We start from the raw sequence: 22,137 nt of genomic DNA, 5'->3' as shown, positions 1-22,137 counted from the left end.
GCTCAGCTCTGAGTTCTACGGTGCAAGGAGTCACGTGCAATATTGGATCCCAGAGGAAATGAGTCTAAAGTGAGGAAAACAGGCACAGCTGGAGAGGGGAGGTGTGTTTTCCTGCAGAGCTCTGCACACACATCACTGCCCCCGGGCGTCCTGTGAGGTGCTGAGTCAGCTGCGCAGTCGTCGGTCACATGACCCGGAGCGGAGGGAGCGCAGCCTGGAGCCGAGAGTCCCCGGGCATCTGGAGAGGAAGGACCGCTGGCAGGAGAGGAGGACAGAGGGACGGCTGGTAAGAGGAGACAGGCAGCTCTGGAGTCAGGGAAAACATGTTAAGAGTTACACACAAAACAGAGACAGACAGACAGACAGACAGACAAACATCACACAAGCAGGAGAGAGTGACGCACGCAGAGACACCCATCCCCCCGTCCCAGAAAGGACCCACACAACAGAAGTGGCAGACTGCAAACTTAAAGGGACAGACGCTCTGTAGTAGAGATGCAGACACATCGGACAGAGATACCACAGCCAGCTGACGTCAGAACCAGGTGACACACAACCGGTGGTACCCGAGCAAGGTACACAAAACACACAAACTTGTAACACAGCAGCAACATGTAACAAGAGCCAGGCGACACACAACTGGTGGTAGGAGAGGCAGACACACAAACTCATTACACACGAGTCACGTGTTACAAGAGCCAGGTGACCTCAGAACCAGGCGACACACAACAGGTGTTAGGAGAGTCAGGTACACAGGACACACAGACTTGAAACACAGGAGCCACGTGTTACAAGAGGCAGGTGACACACAACAGGTGGTGCCAGGTGCACAGGACACACAGACGTGTAGCACAGGAGCCGCATGTCACAAGAGCCAGGTGACATCAGAATCAGGTGACACACAACAGGTGATGCCAGTGCGAGGCTCACAGGACACACAGGCTTGTAAAACAGGAGCCACGTGTCACAAGAGCCAGGTGCAGGTGGTGTCAGCTGCACAGGACACACAGACCCTTAACACAGGTGCAACATGTCACAAGAGCCCGGTGACATCAGAACCAGGTGACACGCAACAGGTGGGACCAGAACCAGGTACACAGGACACACAGACTCAGAAAACAAGAGCCACATGTCACAAGGGCCAGGTGCACACAACAGGTGGTGCCAGGTGCACAGGACACACAGATTTATGACACAGGAGCCACATTTCACAAGAGCCAGGTGACACGCAACAGGTATGACCAGAGCCAGGTACACAGGGCATACAAACTCATAACACAGGAGCCACATGTCACAAGGGCCAGGTGGCCCTAGAGGTGGGTGGCACCAGACTTAGGTGGCAGGACAATCACGAGATGCCCGAAGAGCTGGGTAAGAGAAGTGATGGCTGGGCACAGAAGCCAGGTAAGACAGGTGATACCACCGACAGGTGCGGCTAGATACGTACAGCCTCTGGAACCTTCACCTTTGGATGGAGGGGAGCACCTTGGGCATGGTAAGTGATTGGCAGAGTGGGAGAAGGTGGAAGGCACACTAGAGGGGGGGGGCTCACAAATATCACACCGACCCTAGTTTAGAGGCCCATGCTCATTCTGTGGTTTGTACCATAAAGAGGTAATAACGTTCACTGCTCTGTATCACCTCCAAAATGTGGCCCTGATTTCAAGGTATACTGAAATACGTATTTGGGTGGAAATTATAGTTTCCAAGTAACATGCTTATTTCGCATTTCCGCATACGAGGACACCTTTCACAGGTTTAAGCCTATCTGAATTTTTCCCAGTAAGCGGGAATTCCCCGTAAAAAAAAGTGGTGCAGTAACTCCAGCTTTCCATGAAATTCCCTAGCACTTAACCAAATGCTTGGAATACCGTGCTAAATTCCCAACCTGAAAATCCCAATCCCTTTTATATCAGGAGGTTTGAGTGCAAATTTACTGCATCAAGAATGTTGTCAATTTCAGAATGAGGTCCTTAGGTTGAACTTAAAGTAGAGTTCGGCGTAGGGTACTCCTTCAGAAACAGATATCCCGTCTTAGACTTAGAAGTGCGTTATATCCCATGGCACCTGTTTGGACTGAAGTCTGCCCTTTGTCCAGAGCTGGCCAACCTCCTGGTTTTCAGTAAGAAGTGGTTGTCTGGGTGGGTTATCGATTTCCTTATCGAAGATGGAGAACGTGCAATGAGGGAAGGAAACCAGGAACTGTTGCAGTAAACAAGTTTGCTCATGTGAGTGAGTAGGACTTTGGCCGAGTGTGAGGGGAGAGCGGAGAGATCTGGCACGTGTTTAATATTTGGAGCCTCTAGTCCATGGCAGTGGAACAAATGGCTTCCTCACGACTCCTTAGGGAAAAGAAGGGCACCTCAAAGTTGCGTGCAGATGGCGGTGGTGCCAGCGTGCTCGTGGGACTCAAGGGGAGGTAGGGATGGCACTTGGTCCTAGAAAGTCAAGTATTTGTTTACACAGATCTCAGCATGAGGGAGGAAGGGCCATATAGTATCAGATGGTGGGCAGACAACCCAAGATGTCGTCATAAAGATGGCGAGCGAAGGATGGAACCAAGAAGATCTGAGTGTATTCCATGTGGTGGGGTTCACGAATCTAGAGCAGGAACTGATGTCCTCTGTAGCGGTGGTGGATAGTGAGCAGAAGGCTGCAGGTGGAGTCTTGGGGCACCCCTGGGACTTGGCAGAGAGTTCAGTAATAACCAGGAGGCCGAAGAGGATTAGGGACAAAGGTAGGCAGAGGCCCAGAGGTGCTGAATGGAAACAGTGCTTTGGAAAAGGATGGTATTTGATAGGAAGGATGGTGGTTTGAGTGGGTGTTCAGTATTGTGTTTTTTAATTTATAGTAGAACTAGCAGTCTGTCCCGACGTTGTCCGGGTATGAAATAGAATGTGTGTAATGTGTGTATTTGGCAAGGGCAATTTATTTTAAAATCTCGCGGTAGACAACATTTTTTGTTTCATTAGAATAGGGACGGAGAAGGCCCAGCTGCAGCCCTGGTTGATGTTAGCAGGCGTGTGTAATTGGTGTAGTGATCCGCCGCCTGAGCCCGGCTACAGCCCCGGTTGATGTTAGCAGGCGCATGTAATGTCGTTGAATGAGAGAGTTATCAGCCGCGGGTAAATCAGTTTAATGAGAGAGTTGAGTGACAGCGAGTAGGAGAGGCTGCAGTAATTGTCCCTGCAGACACGCTCATTTGCGTGTTCTCTGCTTGAGGCCCAGATGCAGGCCTGTTTGATGTTAGCAGGCACGTGTTCCCCCGCTTGAGGCCCAGGTGCAGCCCTAGTTGATGTTATCAGGCGGTTGTAATTAGTGTACTGATCCGCCGCCTGAGCCCGGCTAGAACCCTGGTTGATGGTAGCAGGTGCGTGTAATTTCGTTGAATAAGAGAGTTCAGTAACGGCGCGCAGGAAAGGCTGCAGTAACGTTACTTACCAGGCCTCCAGGTGAACGCGTTTGTCACGCCCCCAGCACACGGCCACATCAGACGATCTTCTGATTTAATGTACGACCCACATGGCATGAAGGACGGAACGTAGCACACGCCCCCAGCGTTTCTCAAGCCCCCAGCGTGCCCCTTGATGCGGCGCAATTGCGTTCACCTGGCATGAAGGCCGGACACGCGCTCCCCAGCGTTTCTCACGCCCCCAGCGTGCCCCTTGATGCTGAGCAGCAACCTAATTGGCGATTGTATGTACGACTCACATGGCGTGAAGGGCGGACACATGCCCCCAGCGTTTGTCACGCCCCCCAGCACACGCCCACAGCCCACGATGTGATGGCCGTACCACACGCCCCCAGCGTTAGTCACGCCCCCATCCCAGGCCCACAGCACAATGCAGACACGCCCACAAGGGACAACTTTGCTGGCACGGTTCTTTTACCTTTTAAATGTATAGAGGAGTTGGCCTAATGGCTAAGGCGCTCGACCTCGGACCTGGGGATCTGGGTTCGAGTCTTGGTAACGACGCCAAACATCCTGTGATTCTGGGCAAATCACTTAATCTCCCCGTGCCTAACAAAAATGAATGTGTGTCCTCATGTAACGTAACTGGTGCTATGTAAAGCGCTCTGATACCTGATTCAGTTTGGGTCATGTTCGCGCTATATAAAACTCTGCCAAAAAAAAATATATATATGGTGGCCGTCTGCATAGCCTATGTCCTTCTGCTGCAACTGCCCTTTCCAACGCTGTATTGGGTGTTGTGATTGGTGCTGTTGTTACTGGATTACCCGCCTCAAAGGTTTGGGCTCTCCCTTTATAATATTAGTATGGATGGAAGGACTACATCAGTTTTGAATCAGTGGGGGTGCAGAGTAGGCCCTGGGGGAGTCAGATTTAAGAAGTGTTAAGGTTTTAAAAGTAATTTACTTTCAAATATTGAGCACTGTAGTGAAGTCACTCTGGGGGCCTCTTATAGCCATACCTGGGGCCCATGTTGCCTTCCACTTGTTGAGTGTGAGGCACACGCGTGATTTCAGTGTACAGACAGAGGGGATTATCCAGGGTTGGGAAGGTGAGATTAAGGTGGTCTGTGTGGTTAGAGGCAGAGTATATTGGAGAGTAACTTGAGTGTATTGTTGATGAGGTGATAGTAGGAGGGCGAGACAGGTAGGGCATTATGGCTCTTGTTGGGGTACTTCGGCATTGAGTCTGGTGAGTTTTTTCTCTGAGCGATGGGGACTGAATTGCAGGAGTCGTGGGGGGAAGCGTAGGGTACTAGGCATCAGGGCTTAGCCTCATATGTCTTGTTGGTTCACCCATTGACTGAGAAGCTGGCAATCCAACGTAGAAGAGAAATAGGAATCATAAAGACATCCTTGAAGTGTGATCTCTACATTTGGCGACCACGAAGGGATAGCTTTGACACATGGACTCAGTTACTGTTGCCTCATTGTTGCCTTCTGCAGCTATCACTGCTTCCTGAGTTTGGGGTCCAACGCAAAATGAAAATCTATATCTGGTGTCTCAGCCTACAACTTTGACCTAATTTCAGTTATATGTATTTTACCATATACCACCCTCTCTTGTGCACCAGCACAACTTTGTATTCTCTTAAAGGTATATTTTCAAGATGGCGCTCACCCTGACAATACATCCCACATATGCACTGCCCACTCATAGCCGATTTCCATGAGGACCTCAGAATGAATGATAATCTAGTGACCGGTAAACAGGTGTAACATAATCTTTCCTTCCGCTTCCACCACCTCCCATATCCAAGGAAATATTTGCTACTGCATAACGTCTAAATATTTTCATTTATATTTTCTATCTAAGTTAACAAACTTTGCATTTTGGTCAGAACAATTTATTCTGTGAGCCTGCCCATCACTAGCTCCTATTTCTTGCCCTGCTACAGCAAACGATTGTTCCCTTCAGCAGTAAAAGCACTATTAATACCACTAGCAAGTTTGATGCAACCTTATTAAAATACTTGCAACTTCGCTTAACTATATTTGCCTTTTCTTCTTGCATTTAGCTGTACGTATATTTAGTTTTTGTTGTGTAGTTTTTCTGGTTCCACTTTTCTTCAAGATTTTATGTTAGTATTTGAGACAGTTTTTGCAACATTTTATTTTGTCAACTGTCTTGAGAAACCTCATACCGAAGCAAAAGGGGAAGAGGGTTTGGCTTAAATCTGCAATAAAACTATCTTCAGGCAACACCATTTCTTTGGTGACTTATCGGTCAGAATGAAAGCAGAGGATGTGCAAGAGGGCTTGATTTCAACTAATCTACTCTGCTTGCACATAATCTACTGGTTGTAAAGGTCACTTTCAAGTGAAACCCATTAGTGTCAGCACCAGTGACCCCATAGCAGTTCCAGAATGAGGTTAGCATAGAGCAGGGGCTGTGATGATGCCTGCCATTTTCCACCTGCTCGGAGAGTCTTGTGCTTCCCAGGTTCTTGTCTCTATCTTTAGGCTTTGGGCTATTTTCTGACCTTGCAGTAATCCCATGACTTGTGTGGGCCACAGGCTTTCTATGGATTCAGCGACTTACTAGATTCCAGACCTTGTGCGGTTGCTGACAGACCTCATGACGGGTGATGTTTGAGTGAGGTCCAACTTTAGCAATGTTCTCCAGCCTGAGTGAGGGGTCTAATGTTTGTTGGCTCCAGGCACCTTATTTTTTATTTATTTTTATTTTACAGAGTTTTATATAGCACGAACTTGACCCGAATCGGGTATCAGAGCGCTTTACATAGCACCAGTTGCATTACATGGGGACACATTCATTTTTGTTAGGCACGGGGAGATTAAGTGATTTGCTCAGAATCACAGGATGTTCGGTGTCATTGCCGAGACTCGAACCCAGTTCCCCAGATTCGAGGTCGACCGCCCTAGCCGTGAGGCCAATTCCTCTCCCCTGAGGGTTTCCAAAGCTATATGAAGTTTAAGGAAATTGTATGGCTGCATTATTGACCACCCAAAGGCATCATCCCAGTTGCACCTCTTCTTGTGGACACCACCAGCAGAAATGTGATCCAGACTCTTGAAAAAACAAAGATCTAAGTTTATTTTGGTGATAACAAGGATTCCTGAGGAGCTGCACCCACAACTCAATCCAGACTGAAGCTGGGGACACCCGTGAGTTGGACAGAGGAGTGAGTGACATTCTAATCAACAGACAGTTGCTCACCGCTCATGTTAAATAATCAGCCAATGACTACCTCCACTCCCTTGAAAAGAGAGCACAAACTCACACAACAACTACTTAACTCAGAGCTCATGCACCAGTGATCTCTCGACTGGACTCGGCAAAGTCCTGCTCGCCTGAACACCTCGAGCAACCGGTGTTCACCTAAAAGCAATATTTCACCCCGCAACTAGGTTGGTATCATCAAAGAGAAACTTTGCCCACAGAACACACATACTAAATCCCTTTCACAACAGAGTTACATAAGCATGAGGATGTTAACCAAACAGTATGACATGATAAACCTTCGTTTGTAATATACAAAACATCTTCGCCGCTTTAATCAAACAAAAAAAGACGAATTTCAATCATTTCAAACTTAAAATAACTAAAAAGCCAACATTAATACCAAATATTTATACAATTACTATTACAAGAACTTTTCATAAATGCTAATTTCATAGCTAACCCTGGAATTATGCCATAACACCAGCAGACGCACCGCCATCAGAAGTACCAGCGACAATTCTTCTGTCGGAGCCTTCTAGGTGTCCTCCTCTGTGGAAAGATTTAAGCTCACCAGTTGAACCTTCATGAGAGCCAGTCTGTTATACACACTCGCTGGTAGCCATTCTGGCAGTTTCCTTGTTAGCGCACTCCCAAAAGACTGCCGCGCAATCCATGCTGGTGACAACCAAGCACCTACCACTCACCATCTCCAAATTTCTCTTCCACCACCACCTTCCACCCTTCAGCGCTGCTTGAGACCTTGAGACTAAAACAGCTCCATCAAGTCTCAAACACCACGTACCAACTCTGGAACATTTTCTAATGAAACCCAATCACCAACTTTCACATCAACTTCTCTTGCACCAAGTTACTTCTTATAATAGGTTTTCATTCTGCTTCGAGTCAAACCTACATTTTCTTTCACAAATACACCACTGATTTTACTCTCTTCAACACCAGTTACGTCATAAAGCCACCCTGAGATCACCATGGCAATCCACTCCCTTCTCTGACTGTAGACTGAACAGTGTTTCTCCAATGGCAGATGTGGAGTATTATGGTAACTTCACATTTTTATCTGATAAATGAGAGCACACCCTTCCCACAATCAATAGCAGTTCGCTTCCCCTCTGTTAGTCCACAATCGAGTATTTCAGATCTTCAGTTAGAGCACCCAGTGGACCGCGAACGTGATGGCTCTCTCCGCCCTTGGACCATTGGGCATGGAACAGATTCTAGTGCTGTATTCTTCGCTGTGCTTGCTTGAGAGGACACATTTTATGCAAACATTCACAAAATCTCAACTTGGAGGTCAAATCTTGGCCACCCAAAAATATTACCAGATCATTTTCTTGCTAGTGGTAAAACAAATGTATCGTTCACGGGCTAGCAAAATAACACTTTTTTGCAGCTCTATTAAAGGAACAAACTTATGTCTGACTTCACTCAAACTAACCTCGCTAAATCTTTGTAATTTCCGCAATCCACCCTCTTTATGACATATCAACACATTTTCTGCATAAAAAATCCTCTTGAAGAGGTAAACGTGACAAACTATCGGTTCTGATTGCTGCCCCCAGGTGTATGTTTGATTTCTAAATATGCTCCTGGACCGGATGTCAAACACACACTCCTTGCTGAAGCTATGACCTCGCCATTTTTGCCCATAACATATATCAGTGGGTTACCGTCAGTACGTAGCATAAACTGAGTTCTCCATAGATACATTTTTGATTTGTCAATAAGCCAAGAACACACTAATGCCACTTTTTCTATTGTACTTTAGTGTTTCTCTGCTTCTTGTATTGTACGTGAAATAGAAGCAATGCTCCTGTGTTTCCCTTACACCCACTGGCGCGTCACTGTAAACTGTGGTATGTATATACTTACTTGTATATTTATCTGATATAGCTTTAAGGAATTTGTTATGTTAAAACATTCTTAGGTTTCCTGTGGCATTCTAAGTCTGAGATTCTTTATGTCATTTTCAAAGCTGGAAGACTAGAAGGATGTCGTGGGCTATCTTACTCCTGGACTAAATGCTTTATTTTATCTTCTACCTGACTGGATACTTCTTTTATTATATATGAGCCTACTACATAAACCTACGGCTCTAGTGGACACGGTGACCACGCACCAATATCCAGTCTCAAATGCTTGCAGTGCAGGGGCTTTTACTATAATGTCTTTGAGTTCTTTCAAAACTGTTTTCTGGTTGTCACACGACACACGTTATTCTCTTTATTAACATTCTTGAGTCGTTCAGTAACCATTGCATAGCCAATCGCAAACCTCACACAGTATTCGTTTAAAGCAATAAGTGATCATGGCTGGTACTCATGCGATGGAGTGGATGCCTCTACAATAGCTTTAAATCCATCAAAACTATGACTGTGTTCGAGCTGCTCCATGCTGGTAGTTAAAACCTGCATTTGTCTTTGCTAACCAACAATACCTCTTTCTTGCAACACACTTAAAACCTTGTCCAAAAGTAATGTACACCCATCACTGTTGCATAATTTAATATATTGTCTTGAAACATCTGGGCGCTGGATTGTCTTTAAATAAGACATAGATGAAACATTTCAAACACGCTTGTTGCAGATGCTAACCCAAAAGTTAAACAGAAGTCTGGGATCCCTTTGGCATGGCAGACTGGGCACAATTGGGATTCTGTCTCTGCAGCAGCCCAGTGATAAGGTAGAACATCTGCACTAGAGAAAAACTTAGCTTCAACCCCCATCGTCAGCGTCGCATCAGTTTTCAGAAGTGGGGGACAAACAACCTCAGTGTTCCTATTTGAGGACCTCAGATTCACACACAAATGGATTTTTATTTTAGTGATAGTCACTGCAGAAACAGACTCTGCTGCATCCACTGATTTATAAACTTTCTCTATACACATAGCACCCAGTAATGCTTTGAAGTCAACCGACGCATTGAGTCGAAAACTTTTAACTTTAAGCTCAAGTGGGACATTATTTTGCATAAGTATTCTTTTGTGATCAAAACTATTCACTTAGCCAGTTCTGTCTGCCATCACGCTGCTCCATTTTAATAAAATAATTCACATCTGCAGTCTCTCACTCCAGAAGCACAGCTGGTGTGGCGGTACCGCGACAAACAATTCCTAATTCCCCATCCCACCCATCATAGCCCTTAATTTTTTATGTATGATGGATGGATGTAGATCACGCTGTCATTAAACCTCAAGCAGTCTTCAACATAGCCGAAACTGTTGATATTTAACTTTCCAAAAGTCATAACTCTGACATTAGAGACATGCAATCTACAGTTAGAGTCGCTTTTTAAAGGTTTTGTCAGAAATGATGGTGATAGATAAGCTTGAGGAAGCCATTATCTTCAAAATACGACCCTTCCGTTGAGGCAATAACTCCTGCTTCCTCAACATACATCGTAAATATCGCTGTTAGAATAATCGCTTGCTCTTTTAACGGACTGTAAATACTATCATGTCTTTTAATAGATTTTTAATTTTTGCACTTGCAATGAGATATCTGTAGCAATGGTTTTAAGTAACTCTGCTAAATAAAATAAACTTGAAACATCGTAAATAGCAACTTATTCGAACATTGGCATGCTTCTCATAGTTTCTCGAGGACACGTCTCAAGGGCACTAGTCCGTCAGCCCCCTCTCGTTCCCTGAAAAGTGACCCTTTGTTGCATTTCCTTAATCGTTTCCCTATAACTGCACAGTTGCTATTACTCCTTAAATATGTTCTATAACCACATCCATAACATTGGGCTTGTGATCGACTAGTTTGTTTATTCTTATCGCCCTCCTGTCCATAACTAAAGCATTAACACTCATCTACCCACCACACTCTCCACAAAATACCCTTGATGACAGATCTGATCTTTCAAAGCCTTTGGCAATGTCTACCGTCTGCTCCCACGTTGGATTCCTGCTGCATAACAGTCTTTCCTGAACTTTTTCAGAGTAACAAAGCACAGCATTGTTCTCTCTCATATACTGATCTGTCTGGTTCTCCAATGAATAGCTCAGGAGATCTGGTAACTCTCCAGATAACTGTAAGTAGCTCCCCTGTGTTCAGCTCAACCCAGTGATTAAACCGTTTTTTGGGTTGCATTAAGAATACTTCCACAGATGAAAAACATGTATTTGAGACTAAAATGTGTGTATTTTCAGAAATAATAAGTTGATGTTTGGAGACCAAATGTATGTATTTAAGTAGCCAATTCCATGATAATTCATGCTGCATTGAGTAGACGTACTACTCACAATTTTCCTTAGGTGCCAGGCTGAATTGCATATATGGCTCCTATGACATGTAGAGGCATTACAAATTGATAAAGCAATTATTTGACATTACTACTGGGAACGTTCCCTTATGTACCGAGAGGGACACTGCTGGTGATCCTGCTGTGGGGGCCATTAATGTCATCTTTTCTAATGTAGTCACTGTGGTAACAGCCATATGGGCTAGTAGCCCCGGATGATTTTCATTGAACATAAGTAGCTCTTATGATAACAAAGGTTGGAGACTTCTTGATCGATCACATTTTCAAATTCACAGAAAGCAGCCAAAATACATATTACTTCTTTCTAAACATTCCTCAATGGTTTCCTTGTGAAAACATCGCTTCTTCACAATGACACTGTGGGCCATATTACCAAGGTGAAGTATCGCCGCTTTTTCGGCGAATTGTGCCGAGAAAGCGGCGATACTTCCAGCGCCCTATTAACAAGGGCATGCTAACGCCTGCCTCAAGCCCATTTTGCATGTCAGCGAGAAACATCGCTAATGACATGCAAAGTGGGCGTTCCCACGTCCAACCACATGATAAATGTGGTTGGAGGTGGTAACACCCTATTACCAAGGCAGGCGTTGGGAGGAAAAGACCTACGATAAACTCGTTTATCGCAGGTCTCCCAACGCCTGCTCTGACCAGGTGTTAGGCATTGATTACACAGGGGTGTGGATCATAAAGCTGAATCCACCCCCCCATATTATCAAGGCACACATTAGCGCGTGACAACAACGCTTGTTTTCACGCGCTAATGTTCCCTATCTCTGGATTTAATATCGCCTACGTGTTGCGCGTTGATAATGACGCGCTAACGCGGCAATAAAATCCTGCGATAAAATCCGGCGATAGGGAAATGTGCGATGTGCGTTTTTTAACGCACATCTTGGTAATATGGCCCTGTGTTCTTCCAAAATGATCCGTTCTAATCTATTTATTGCTTCTCTGGTATTAGCTAAGATCCCTCATTCACCATTAACTTCATCTGCAAATGATCAAACATCTTCTGTCCTTCACATGTCGGTGAATTAAATAATGGTGCTCCTTTGCAGTCTGGGTCATATTCCTTTCCTTCAGTTGCAACTAAATAATTGTCAAATGCCCTAAACCAGTAGTTCTCAACCTTCTGACTTCCAAGGAGCCCCAATTAATCATTAGTGGAATTAGTTGGAGCTTTTGTAAATTCAATTGAGACCACTCATCACTCCTACACTATTCTGTTTGATGCACCTGCACTGTTCTCACAAATCAATCTGAGGATACTAATTTAATATTTAGTCTCCAGTTTCCAAATTCCATCACATTTACAGTATGTTTTCAAAAATGTCAATTGTACATTTAGCTTCTTTATTTATAAACACTTAATTAATCTGTCAATATTATTTAATTTTCTAAGTAGTCGCGGGACCCCCTGAGGAGGCTTTGCGGAACCCCAGGGGTCCCTGGACCGCAGGTTGGGACTCACTGCCCTAATCCCTAATTTTGCATTTCCCACTGGGTTCCCTGAAGCAAGCAGGAAGGATGTCGGTGGCCATTGTATGCTTTGTGACGCAGCCATCGTATGATTGCACAGTTACCCTATGCAGGTTATCGCTCCAGTGATTTTTACAATAGCAAAACATCCCTTTAACTAAAAGATCATAACATATCCGATATACAATTCCTTCTGTACCATTTGTTTTGGTTGCAAGTACTGCCCTTTTTAATCCATTTGTAATTGTGTGGGTCGTTAGTTCACGGTGTATCTCTTCAGTACCAAAACATATGGAGGACTTCCAAAACTAGCCTCGTTAATTAAAAACAAAGATGTCCGCCATGGTCCTGTGTTGCGCGTCATCCTGAAAGGTTTGCGTAGGGTCATCTTGGCGTGCAGACACTTCACGTTCCATCTGACCAGCGTGTCACTTAACACCGGATTAAATACGGTACATGGCAGGTAAGTACCATGAAAGACTAAGTTGTGACAATGGAATTAAATACATATAACAAAATATTAAATAACAGTATGACATAACAAGCCTTCAAATGTAGGACACAACAGTGGGTTCCTGACCTTGTCTGAAGCTGGCTTCAGTCCCTCTGCAGCCTGGTTTGGCTTCTTAACAATGTGAGGATTGTAAGTCCATGAAACATGAGCTGAAACAGTGCCTTCAATGTAGGTTGGATTTTAACTGATTTCCTCTGGTATAGTTCACAAGTTCACTAATAGCCCAATTAAAAACCCACCAGAAACAGATGTTGAGGTGCTCAGCTTCTGAGAGAAGAATCCAAATTACTCCTTCTAGAATAAAAAAGTGGAAATATCCAAACAGTGGTCCCTCCACTGTGAATGGAAAGGAAAGTAAAGTGTGGTAGGAAATAGAAGCTGGTCTTGGCTCCAGGTCTTGTCCAAGTAGAAGGCCTTGTGTGGTGCCCAAGCTGTGTGTGGATTCAGTGTCTGTGTGTGGATACAGTGTCTGTGTGTGGATTCAGTGTCTGTGTGTGGATTCAGTGTCTGTGTGTGGATTCAGTGTCTGTGTGTGGATTCAGTGTCTGTGTGTGGATTCAGTGTCTGTGTGTGGATTCAGTGTCTGTGTGTGGATACAGTGTCTGTGTGTGGATTCAGTGTCTGTGTGTGGATTCAGTGTCTGTGTGTGGATTCAGTGTCTGTGTGTGGATTCAGTGTCTGTGTGTGGATACAGTGTCTGTGTGTGGATTCAGTGTCTGTGTGTGGATACAGTGTCTGTGTGTGGATACAGTGTCTGTGTGTGGATTCAGTGTCTGTGTGTGGATTCAGTGTCTGTGTGTGGATTCAGTGTCTGTGTGTGGATACAGTGTCTGTGTGTGGATACAGTGTCTGTGTGTGGATTCAGTGTCTGTGTGTGGATTCAGTGTCTGTGTGTGGATACAGTGTCTGTGTGTGGATACAGTGTCTGTGTGTGGATTCAGTGTCTGTGTGTGGATGCAGTGTTTGTGTGTGGATTCAGTGTATGTGTGTGGATTCAGTGTCTGTGTGTGGATTCAGTGTCTGTGTGTGGATTCAGTGTCCGTGTGTGGATTCAGTGTCCGTGTGTGGATTCAGTGTCCGTGTGTGGATTCAGTGTCTGTGTGTGGATTCAGTGTCTGTGTGTGGATTCAGTGTCTGTGTGTGGATTCAGTGTCTGTGTGTGGATTCAGTGTCTGTGTGTGGATTCAGTGTCTGTGTGTGGATTCAGGGTCTGTGTGTGGATTCAGGGTCTGTGTGTGGATTCAGGGTCTGTGTGTGGATTCAGGGTCTGTGTGTGGATTCAGGGTCTGTGTGTGGATTCAGGGTCTGTGTGTGGATTCAGTGGATTCAGTGTCTGTGTGTGGATTCAGTGTCTGTGTGTGGATTCAGTGTCTTTGTGTGGATTCAGTGTCTGTGTGTGGATTCAGTGTCTGTGTGTGGATTCAGTGTCTTTGTGTGGATTCAGTGGATTCAGTGTCTGTGTGTGGATTCAGTGTTTGTGTGTGGATTCAGTGTCTGTGTGTGGATTCAGTGTCTGTGTGTGGATTCAGTGTCTGTGTGTGGATTCAGTGGATTCAGTGTCTGTGTGTGGATTCAGTGTTTGTGTGTGGATTCAGTGTCTGTGTGTGGATTCAGTGTCTGTGTGTGGATTCAGTGTCTGTGTGTGGATTCAGGGTGTGTGCAGCTTCCAGGCACTGTTCAGGCTCTGGCCTTGTGTGGGATCTGCTGGTCAGGGTTCCTGGCCTTGTCTGGATCCCAGGCATGGGTCTGTCTATTTACAGCTCTGTCTGGGTTCCAGCCCTGAAATAGCTGCAGGTGAGACATTTACTGCCTTTTTTACATTTTTGTCTAGAGAGATGGACACCGCGCAGCTCCAGGGTTGGAGGCAGGCGATCGCTGACGACCTCGATCGAGTGATGGCCTTCTGGACTAAGAACTCCCATGACCAAGAACATGGGTAGGCTTCTTTTAAAAAACATGTTACCTTTTCTGTGCTTATCTGTCACTAAAGTATATTTAAGCTTATTATATGTGCATGTACCATGCATCAGAAAGTGCTTGGTTGGTTTGTCTCAGGAGGCTCACTGTGGTTCACTGGGATACAAACAAGGAAATTGTCTCATAGTCATTTCCTGCAAAGCAGAACAAATCTTATTCCTGCCTTCTATCCCCCAGATTTAAATCTTCAAATTATTATCATTTGGCAGGACAGAGACCCACAGGCAAGAGAGGCAAAAGGTTTTAAACTGCAGTACATTTAGCACAAGCTTGTTCTTTTAACGCGAGTTGAGCGTGCACTAAGGGAAACCTTTAGCTCTGTTTGGCTGCTCTGCAGAGCAGGTCTTTGGAAATGTACTAGCTTGTGTTGAACAGGACCCTGTTCCACTTCTCACAAGGTCACTAGTAGTGACCCCGTCTCATAGATGCTCTCTATCATTTCCTTCTTGCACTTTTGCGACAGTGCTGCTGTAAATACTGGCACTTTCGGGGCTTTGGCGCAATACTCCTACGAGCCGACAAATGTGACGAGCCTTGTGAGACTTGAATATTCCATTTAAGAAGAAGGACTAAGGCCTGTGTCACTTGAATACTTAATTTGAGGAGGAGCAGCAAGGCCTGTGTCACTTGAATACTTCATCTAAGGGGAGGAGCAAAGCGTGTCGCGTGCACTGGCGGCTACTCCGCTAAGGCGAGGAGCGTCGCCCCACTGCTCATAGAGCAGTGAAAATGGAAAAAGGAAAACAATAATAACAACGCTATTATCTTTTTATCTTTGGTTGCTGCAGGCTGGGTTGGGGTGGGGCTGGGCGCTCATAGTGGGAAGAGGAGGGGACTGTATAAACTAAGTGCGCATGACTGCTTGGACGGCCGTTTTCGGACAGCCAAACAGTCATGCGCACTTTGCATATTTTCCACCAGACTGTAATGGACCGCCTAGTCTGGAAAATGCACAGGCTCCTTGTTGCAATCTGAGCGCCAATTCACGGCGCTCAGACCAATCACAATGCTGCATTGTAGCGCTGTGATTGGCTCAGGGGAGCCTGTGTGCCGGGTGCTTCCTGCAGCTTCTTCCGGAGCAGAGACGCGGAGGAGCGATGCGGCTGTCGGAAAAGGTAGGTGTTTTTTTGTTTTTATATTCCTACCCGCCCGCCAACCCCTGTTCCCTACCAGCCAACACTGGCCACTTGAATACTTTGAGGAGGAGAAACAGGGCTTGTGCCACTTGAATACTTAATTTGAGGAGGAGGAGCAGTATTTTCATCCAAGCATGGTACCATTACTGCAGTGTGCTCAATGCTCCCACAAGCATCAGATGTGGCGACTGTTGGTATGGGGGCGAGAGCAAATTGCCACAGACATTATTGTGGCAAAATTGGTGCACTGGCCTTGCTGGCAAAAGTATATATGTCAAACAGAAGGACCTTATTATAAAGCATGTCCTGTTTGTGTGAGACAGAGGTCCCTGGAAAAGAAGGATGACTAGGGAGGGAGTCTGCTACCCAGATCTATTTCATCATCAAGGAGATGCTGGAGGACCTCGCCCGGCATACATAGAGTAACTCGCCCAACACCTACAGACATCAAACGTCTTGATATTTTAGGAATAACTGGGCCCAGTTCTACTCTTAATCCTGGTGTCTGACTGACTGCACCACTGTGCTGGTCACCGGTTGAACAGTGCCGAACTCGGATACCATCCCCTAACCTATGACAGTTTCTGCCACTGGGACCAAACCATGTGAATGCGATGAAACCTTAAGACACCTGGGCAGACAGTCTCCATACCTTTTCTAAAGAAAACCTGGGCAAAAAAAGTGTAGGGGACTATAGGTTTCCTTAGGAGCCTGCTGCCAATGGCACCAAATGCCAGGTTTGCCAAGTTTCATTGCATCTCTTGCCTGTTTCTTCCTCCACCCTGCACTTCGTCTACTGGAGTTTGGTAAAGTTGTGTTATCATCTTTCTCCCTTTTCCCTGTGTGAATGACAAATTCAGTACTTCATGCACTGAATCTTCTATGCCTTCAAAAGGTTTTCTGCCGAGCAAAAAAATATATTAAATAGCAACACTCTCAAAGTTCTTAGTCACAATATTCTTATATTGTCCATTAACTAGTTAGACACCAGAATCCAGTATAGATTGGTCCGTATTTATTTTTCACTTCTCTTGATTCAATTCATCAATTTCCAGTAGTCAGATCAGCATTATAAGCAGGTCAGCCGACACGTGTTTCGTTGTTTAAAACAACTTCATCAGGGCTGCAAACCAGAATGAATATATAAAATAAAATAAAAACCTTGTATACTTAACTATTTACAACCAACTGTAATAATTTGAAAATATTAATATTGATTAATCTAACACCACCTAAGTGAAAGACAGGCATAGAATTCCCAATACATTCGTGTCTCGAATTTATAAATTGGTGTTTCCCGGTGTCATAGAATAGTACACATCAAAATCATTCGGATCTTTTGCCTTCTGTACGCAATTTGTACACTTATACATACATTTTCACAAAATTTCTTACAAAGATTATTTTCTCATCTATCTTAATCTATGGAGTGGTATGGAGCCCCCCGCTTCGTCCTGTTGATCACCGCCATATCAACCCCAGAAGCAATTGTATTACTCTATTGGAATTTAGCATATCTGCTCAAAGTCCATTTCCCTACATTTTGAGATGAAGTTTTTTACCTTTCTCTAAGTCTCAGTTCTCAATTCAATAATATGTTCCTTCCGTTTCTTTAAAATTAATTTTCGATTTTATTATGCAGGTTCTGTAAAGAGAGGGACATGACTATATATATGTGTCCTCAGTTTACCCAAAATAAATATTAATCATAACTTAGAATAGGTCTTACCAGTCAAATGTCCAGAGTTCGCCTATTACTCTTATAAACGCGGTACCGGTAACTTTATTTAAGCTATAAGGGAGTAAATTAAAATCATAATTCACCCCTATACCCATTTTAATGCTTAACAGTTTTTTGCAACTATGTTCGCAATAGTCCTTACCTCTAACAAAATCTGTGATTCTAGTATTATTATCCACTTCTTAATCGTATATCAGAATCTATAAAAGAGTATTTATAACAACATTAGTTATCTTTAAATTCGTTGTGTATGCCAAAGTATCTCGATTAAATAAACGATCGGTGAAATCATTTACACTCACCTAGTAAGAGTGTCTATCTTCTCTTACTTCTTCCCATCTGCTCGCGTACCGGCGTTTGTTACGAGCGCCATCTTGTTTAAGTGAATATTTTGCAAGTATGTACCGCGTATCGATGTATTGTGCGGCCATCTTGTGTAAGTAGTAGCGTGATTAAGGGCGCTACATGTATGTCTAAAATCAAACAGTTTAAGCCGCATAATACCTTTCATTGTGGCTTTCTAATGCAAATAGTAGCGAAATTAGTGTGCTCCTATATATAATTCTAACATTATATAGTTTATACTGAATGTTATTGTATTGTATATTTTGGCAGCCATCTTGTGTAAGGCATAGCGTAATTTTAGCGCGTTACTTGTAAAACAGTACCCAGGATAGGCAAATCCGTGTTGCAATCATTATATGCGATTGCAATGATAACTAATTATATTTTGAAGCGATTTACGAAAATTTTGAGCTCAAAAAATTTTTTTTGTTTATAAGTGGTCTGACCCTCTCTGGTCTAAAATAAATTATTCTTTTCAGTTGGCCATAATACCAATATGGCTATATGGTGATGTTGTGCTGTCTACGTGACAGTAGAGAACAGAGCCTACTTAAATATATTTAGCCTCATTCCACCATATTGAAGTGGTGAGTTTATCAATGTATTTCAATGGTGAAAGTGAAAATAAGATCTTATGGGGTTAGCGTAGCGATGACCCCCAGTGTCAAAGCTGTCGGCATCGCACACCATTCCATTACATTCACTCTTTAAAGAAATTAAACATAACAACCTATGGAGGATTAAAGGCATAAGCAGAAGTATAATCACATCTCGTAAAATTACATCTGATTATATCATGATTACAGTTATGATAAATAGGTTATATCCTCTATACAGTAATTTTATCATATTCTTAATGGTCTCCTAAGTAATACTGGAGCTCAGAATCAATGTTAAGACCATCTTCGACTGCTCTAAGGACCATAATCCATCTTGCCTCTCTACGTCTTAAGTGCAGTAGTCTATTCCCTCCACGTCTATCTAATGTCACTTGCTCAATTCCATGGTATGAAAATTTATGCCTTACAGAGTCATTATTATTTTGGATCAAGTGTGAGGAAATTGGATACCTGGTATCACCATTCTTCAATGCCCGATAATGTTCGATCATACGGTCTTTCAATTTCCTCACAGTGCTGCCTACGTATATTTTTCCACATAGGCAGACAATTACATATACAACATATGATGTTTCACAATTAATAAAAGATTCGATACGGAATGTCCCAGTATTGTTATATTCAAAAGTTTGTACTTTTCTCATTGCCCATCTGCATGAGCTGCAGTTTCCACAGTGATAAAATCCCTTTGGACATGTCCGAAGCCAGTCACTTTGACTTGTTGGTGTAACAGGTTTGGGGTAGCTTGGACTCACTATATTAGCAAGTGACATTCCCTTTCTGTATGTTATACTTGGACGTTCTGTTAAAAAAGGTTTTAGGTCTTTGTCAGAAGTAAGCATTTGCCAATATTTATTCATGAAATTAAAAAGTTTGTGACTACCCTTACCAAAATTGGTAATCATTCTGAGTTTCTGATCATGAGACGGGACCTCAGATTTATTTTTAGATTTCAAGGTTTCATCTCTCTTTAACCTATTAACTCTACGAACTGCTTTAGTAATTACAATATCTGAGTATCCTCTATTAGCAAATCTCTTAGTCATGTCTATGACATTTCGGTGAAAATCTTCATCTTTAGAGCAGTTCCTTCTTGCTCTGATCATTTCCCCATATGGGATTGATGTTATTTGGCTAATCGGGTGGCAACTGTCTGCTCTAAGTAGTGCGTTGCAGCTGGTCTCTTTACGAAACATGCGGCTGCCCAGTTTGTTATTCTCCACAAAAAGTTCAATATCTAAAAAGGTCAGTTTTTCTTTACTGAAATGGGTGGTGAATGACATGTTCATATCATTTGTATTCAAGTATTGAAAGAAACTATCTAGTTCCTCTGGTGTACCTCTCCAAAATAATAAGCAATCATCTATAAATCTACCCCAGTAGTAAATATGATCAATCCATTGACAGCCTTTGGGGCCCCAAATAAGCTCCGCCTCCAGTCTCCCCATAAAGAGGTTCGCGAAGGACGGAGCAAATTTGGAACCCATCGCTGTCCCAATCTTTTGTCTGTACCAGGTAGATTCAAATAAAAAATAGTTGTTTTCAAGTACAATTTTGGTCATTTCCAGTAACATGGATGTATGATTCAGATATTCAACTGGCCTGCCATTTAAGAAAGTTTCTATGGCTTGTATTCCTTTGTCATGGTCAATGTTAGAATAAAGAGATACTACATCCAAAGTTGCTAGAATCATGTCATTCTCCCATATCACATCATTCATTATATTGAGAACATGTTTCGTGTCCTCAATATGTGACGGTAAATTCTGCACATAAGGTCTAAGATATGAATCTATAAATTCAGAGAGTTTCTCAGTAGGTCCCCCTATGCCCGAGATTATCGGTCTCCCTGGCGGTTTCTCTTTGTTTTTATGTATCTTGGGCAGACAGTACATACAAGGTGCTTTTGGGGAATCAATTTTGAGAAATAAGTATTCATCGTGATCTAATAAACTTGTTTCATACCAGACCTTCAGTTTAGTGTTTATGTTAGTCTTGATCATTTCCAGGGGATTAGATTTAATCCTCTCATAGTATCTACTATCCCTCAATTGTGACAATACTTCACCATTATAGTCATCACGATTCATAACAACAATGTTGCCACCTTTGTCAGCTCTACGTATTATTAGTTCTGGGTGGTCTGTAAGTTTACGTAATGCTTCCCTTTCATCCATTCTTAAGTTGTCTAAAAAGATTCTTTTATGATGGTGCTCTTTTTTAATCTGGTTGTCTATCTCAAGATTAACCGATTTATAAAAGGCGTCAACCACATTACCCGTGGACAACTGAGGTGTCCATTTAGATTTTTCTTTTAAGCCACTCTTACTTGAAAGACTTGGATTTATTTCTAAATCATGTAAAAGAGAATTCATAGTTACTGGATCCTCTTCTGATTCCGTCAATGAGAGCAGTAGTCTAGTATCATACAGTTCTTGGATAGTTAATTCGCTCAAAACTGGTTTATTAAGAGTTTTCACAGCTACATCCTCCTTATTAGAGAAAAAATTTTTAAGCTTCAACAACCGTACAAATTTATACAGGTCAATCTTAGTGGTATACCAGTCAATATTTTTAGTGGGACAGAATCCAAATCCTTTTGTTAGTATACTAGTCATACTCTCAGACAGCTTAACAGATGAAAGGTTGATTACCTCAATTTCGTTGGTTCCTGAAGTTACTTCCTCCATGATCTCAGTCTCTCTCTCATCCCTGGGGCTACTTCTCCTGCGTTTGCCACGTCTCCCCCTTCTTGTCTTCCTGTTTGGTTGTTGCCAAATCTCTCCCCTATATTCCGGTTGCTTTTTCTGATTCTTCTGACCTCCACTAAAAAATTTATATTGGAGGTGATATTATCTCCAGTGGGAGCAGCGGGAGCTTCTGTATTATCCTCATTTGTAGATAAGCTGCTTGTAGATGTGTTTACAGCTGAGCTAAGAGGGGTGGGAGTTCTAACTTTACCTGTCCCTTTTGGGAATAGATAGTCGAATTTGCGGGCAAAGGTAAATACCCTCCCCGTTAAATAATCTTGCTCATCCCTCTTGATCTTACGAGCTTTCCTTCTCTTGATATCTGCCTGTAAATTCGCCAGTATCTCATCTAGTTTGTTATAATTTTTAATGGTTGCCTCTGGTAGGTTTAATTGCTTAATCTCATCCTCAACAGTTTGAATTTCAACCAGTAGTTTCGCTATTTTACGTTCAGCATTGTCGATGAGAATTCTTATCAGGTTGCATGAGCTAGTAGTTAGTTCGTGCTCCCATTTGTCAAGTAGGTCTGGTTCCAAATCTTCATAAGCTGGCAGAATAGATGACCTTAATCCTCTCGGGATTCTGTTAATGGTTAGGTACTGCTTTAGTGTTACAGCATCCCACCATTTGTTG

At 43.4% G+C, this 22,137-nt stretch overlaps 1 protein-coding gene across 1 annotated transcript in view; it reads left to right on the top strand.

Moving 5' to 3' along the window:
* Positions 1-211: 211 nt before the first annotated feature.
* The window catches only part of RENBP (renin binding protein), a 71,192-nt gene continuing 49,266 nt past the window's right edge, over positions 212-22,137 (top strand). The window contains exons 1-2 of the mRNA XM_078664594.1: positions 212-286; positions 14,769-14,871. Of these exons, the coding sequence (XP_078520720.1) occupies positions 14,771-14,871 (101 nt within the window). The 5' untranslated portion in view covers positions 212-286; positions 14,769-14,770. The remainder of the gene's footprint in view (positions 287-14,768; positions 14,872-22,137) is intronic.

Source organism: Lissotriton helveticus, chromosome 10, assembly GCF_964261635.1.
Source record: "Lissotriton helveticus chromosome 10, aLisHel1.1, whole genome shotgun sequence".
Classification (NCBI taxonomy): domain Eukaryota; kingdom Metazoa; phylum Chordata; class Amphibia; order Caudata; family Salamandridae; genus Lissotriton; species Lissotriton helveticus.
Note: the sequence above shows the minus strand (reverse complement) of the source record. Positions and strands in the feature narration are given on the sequence as shown.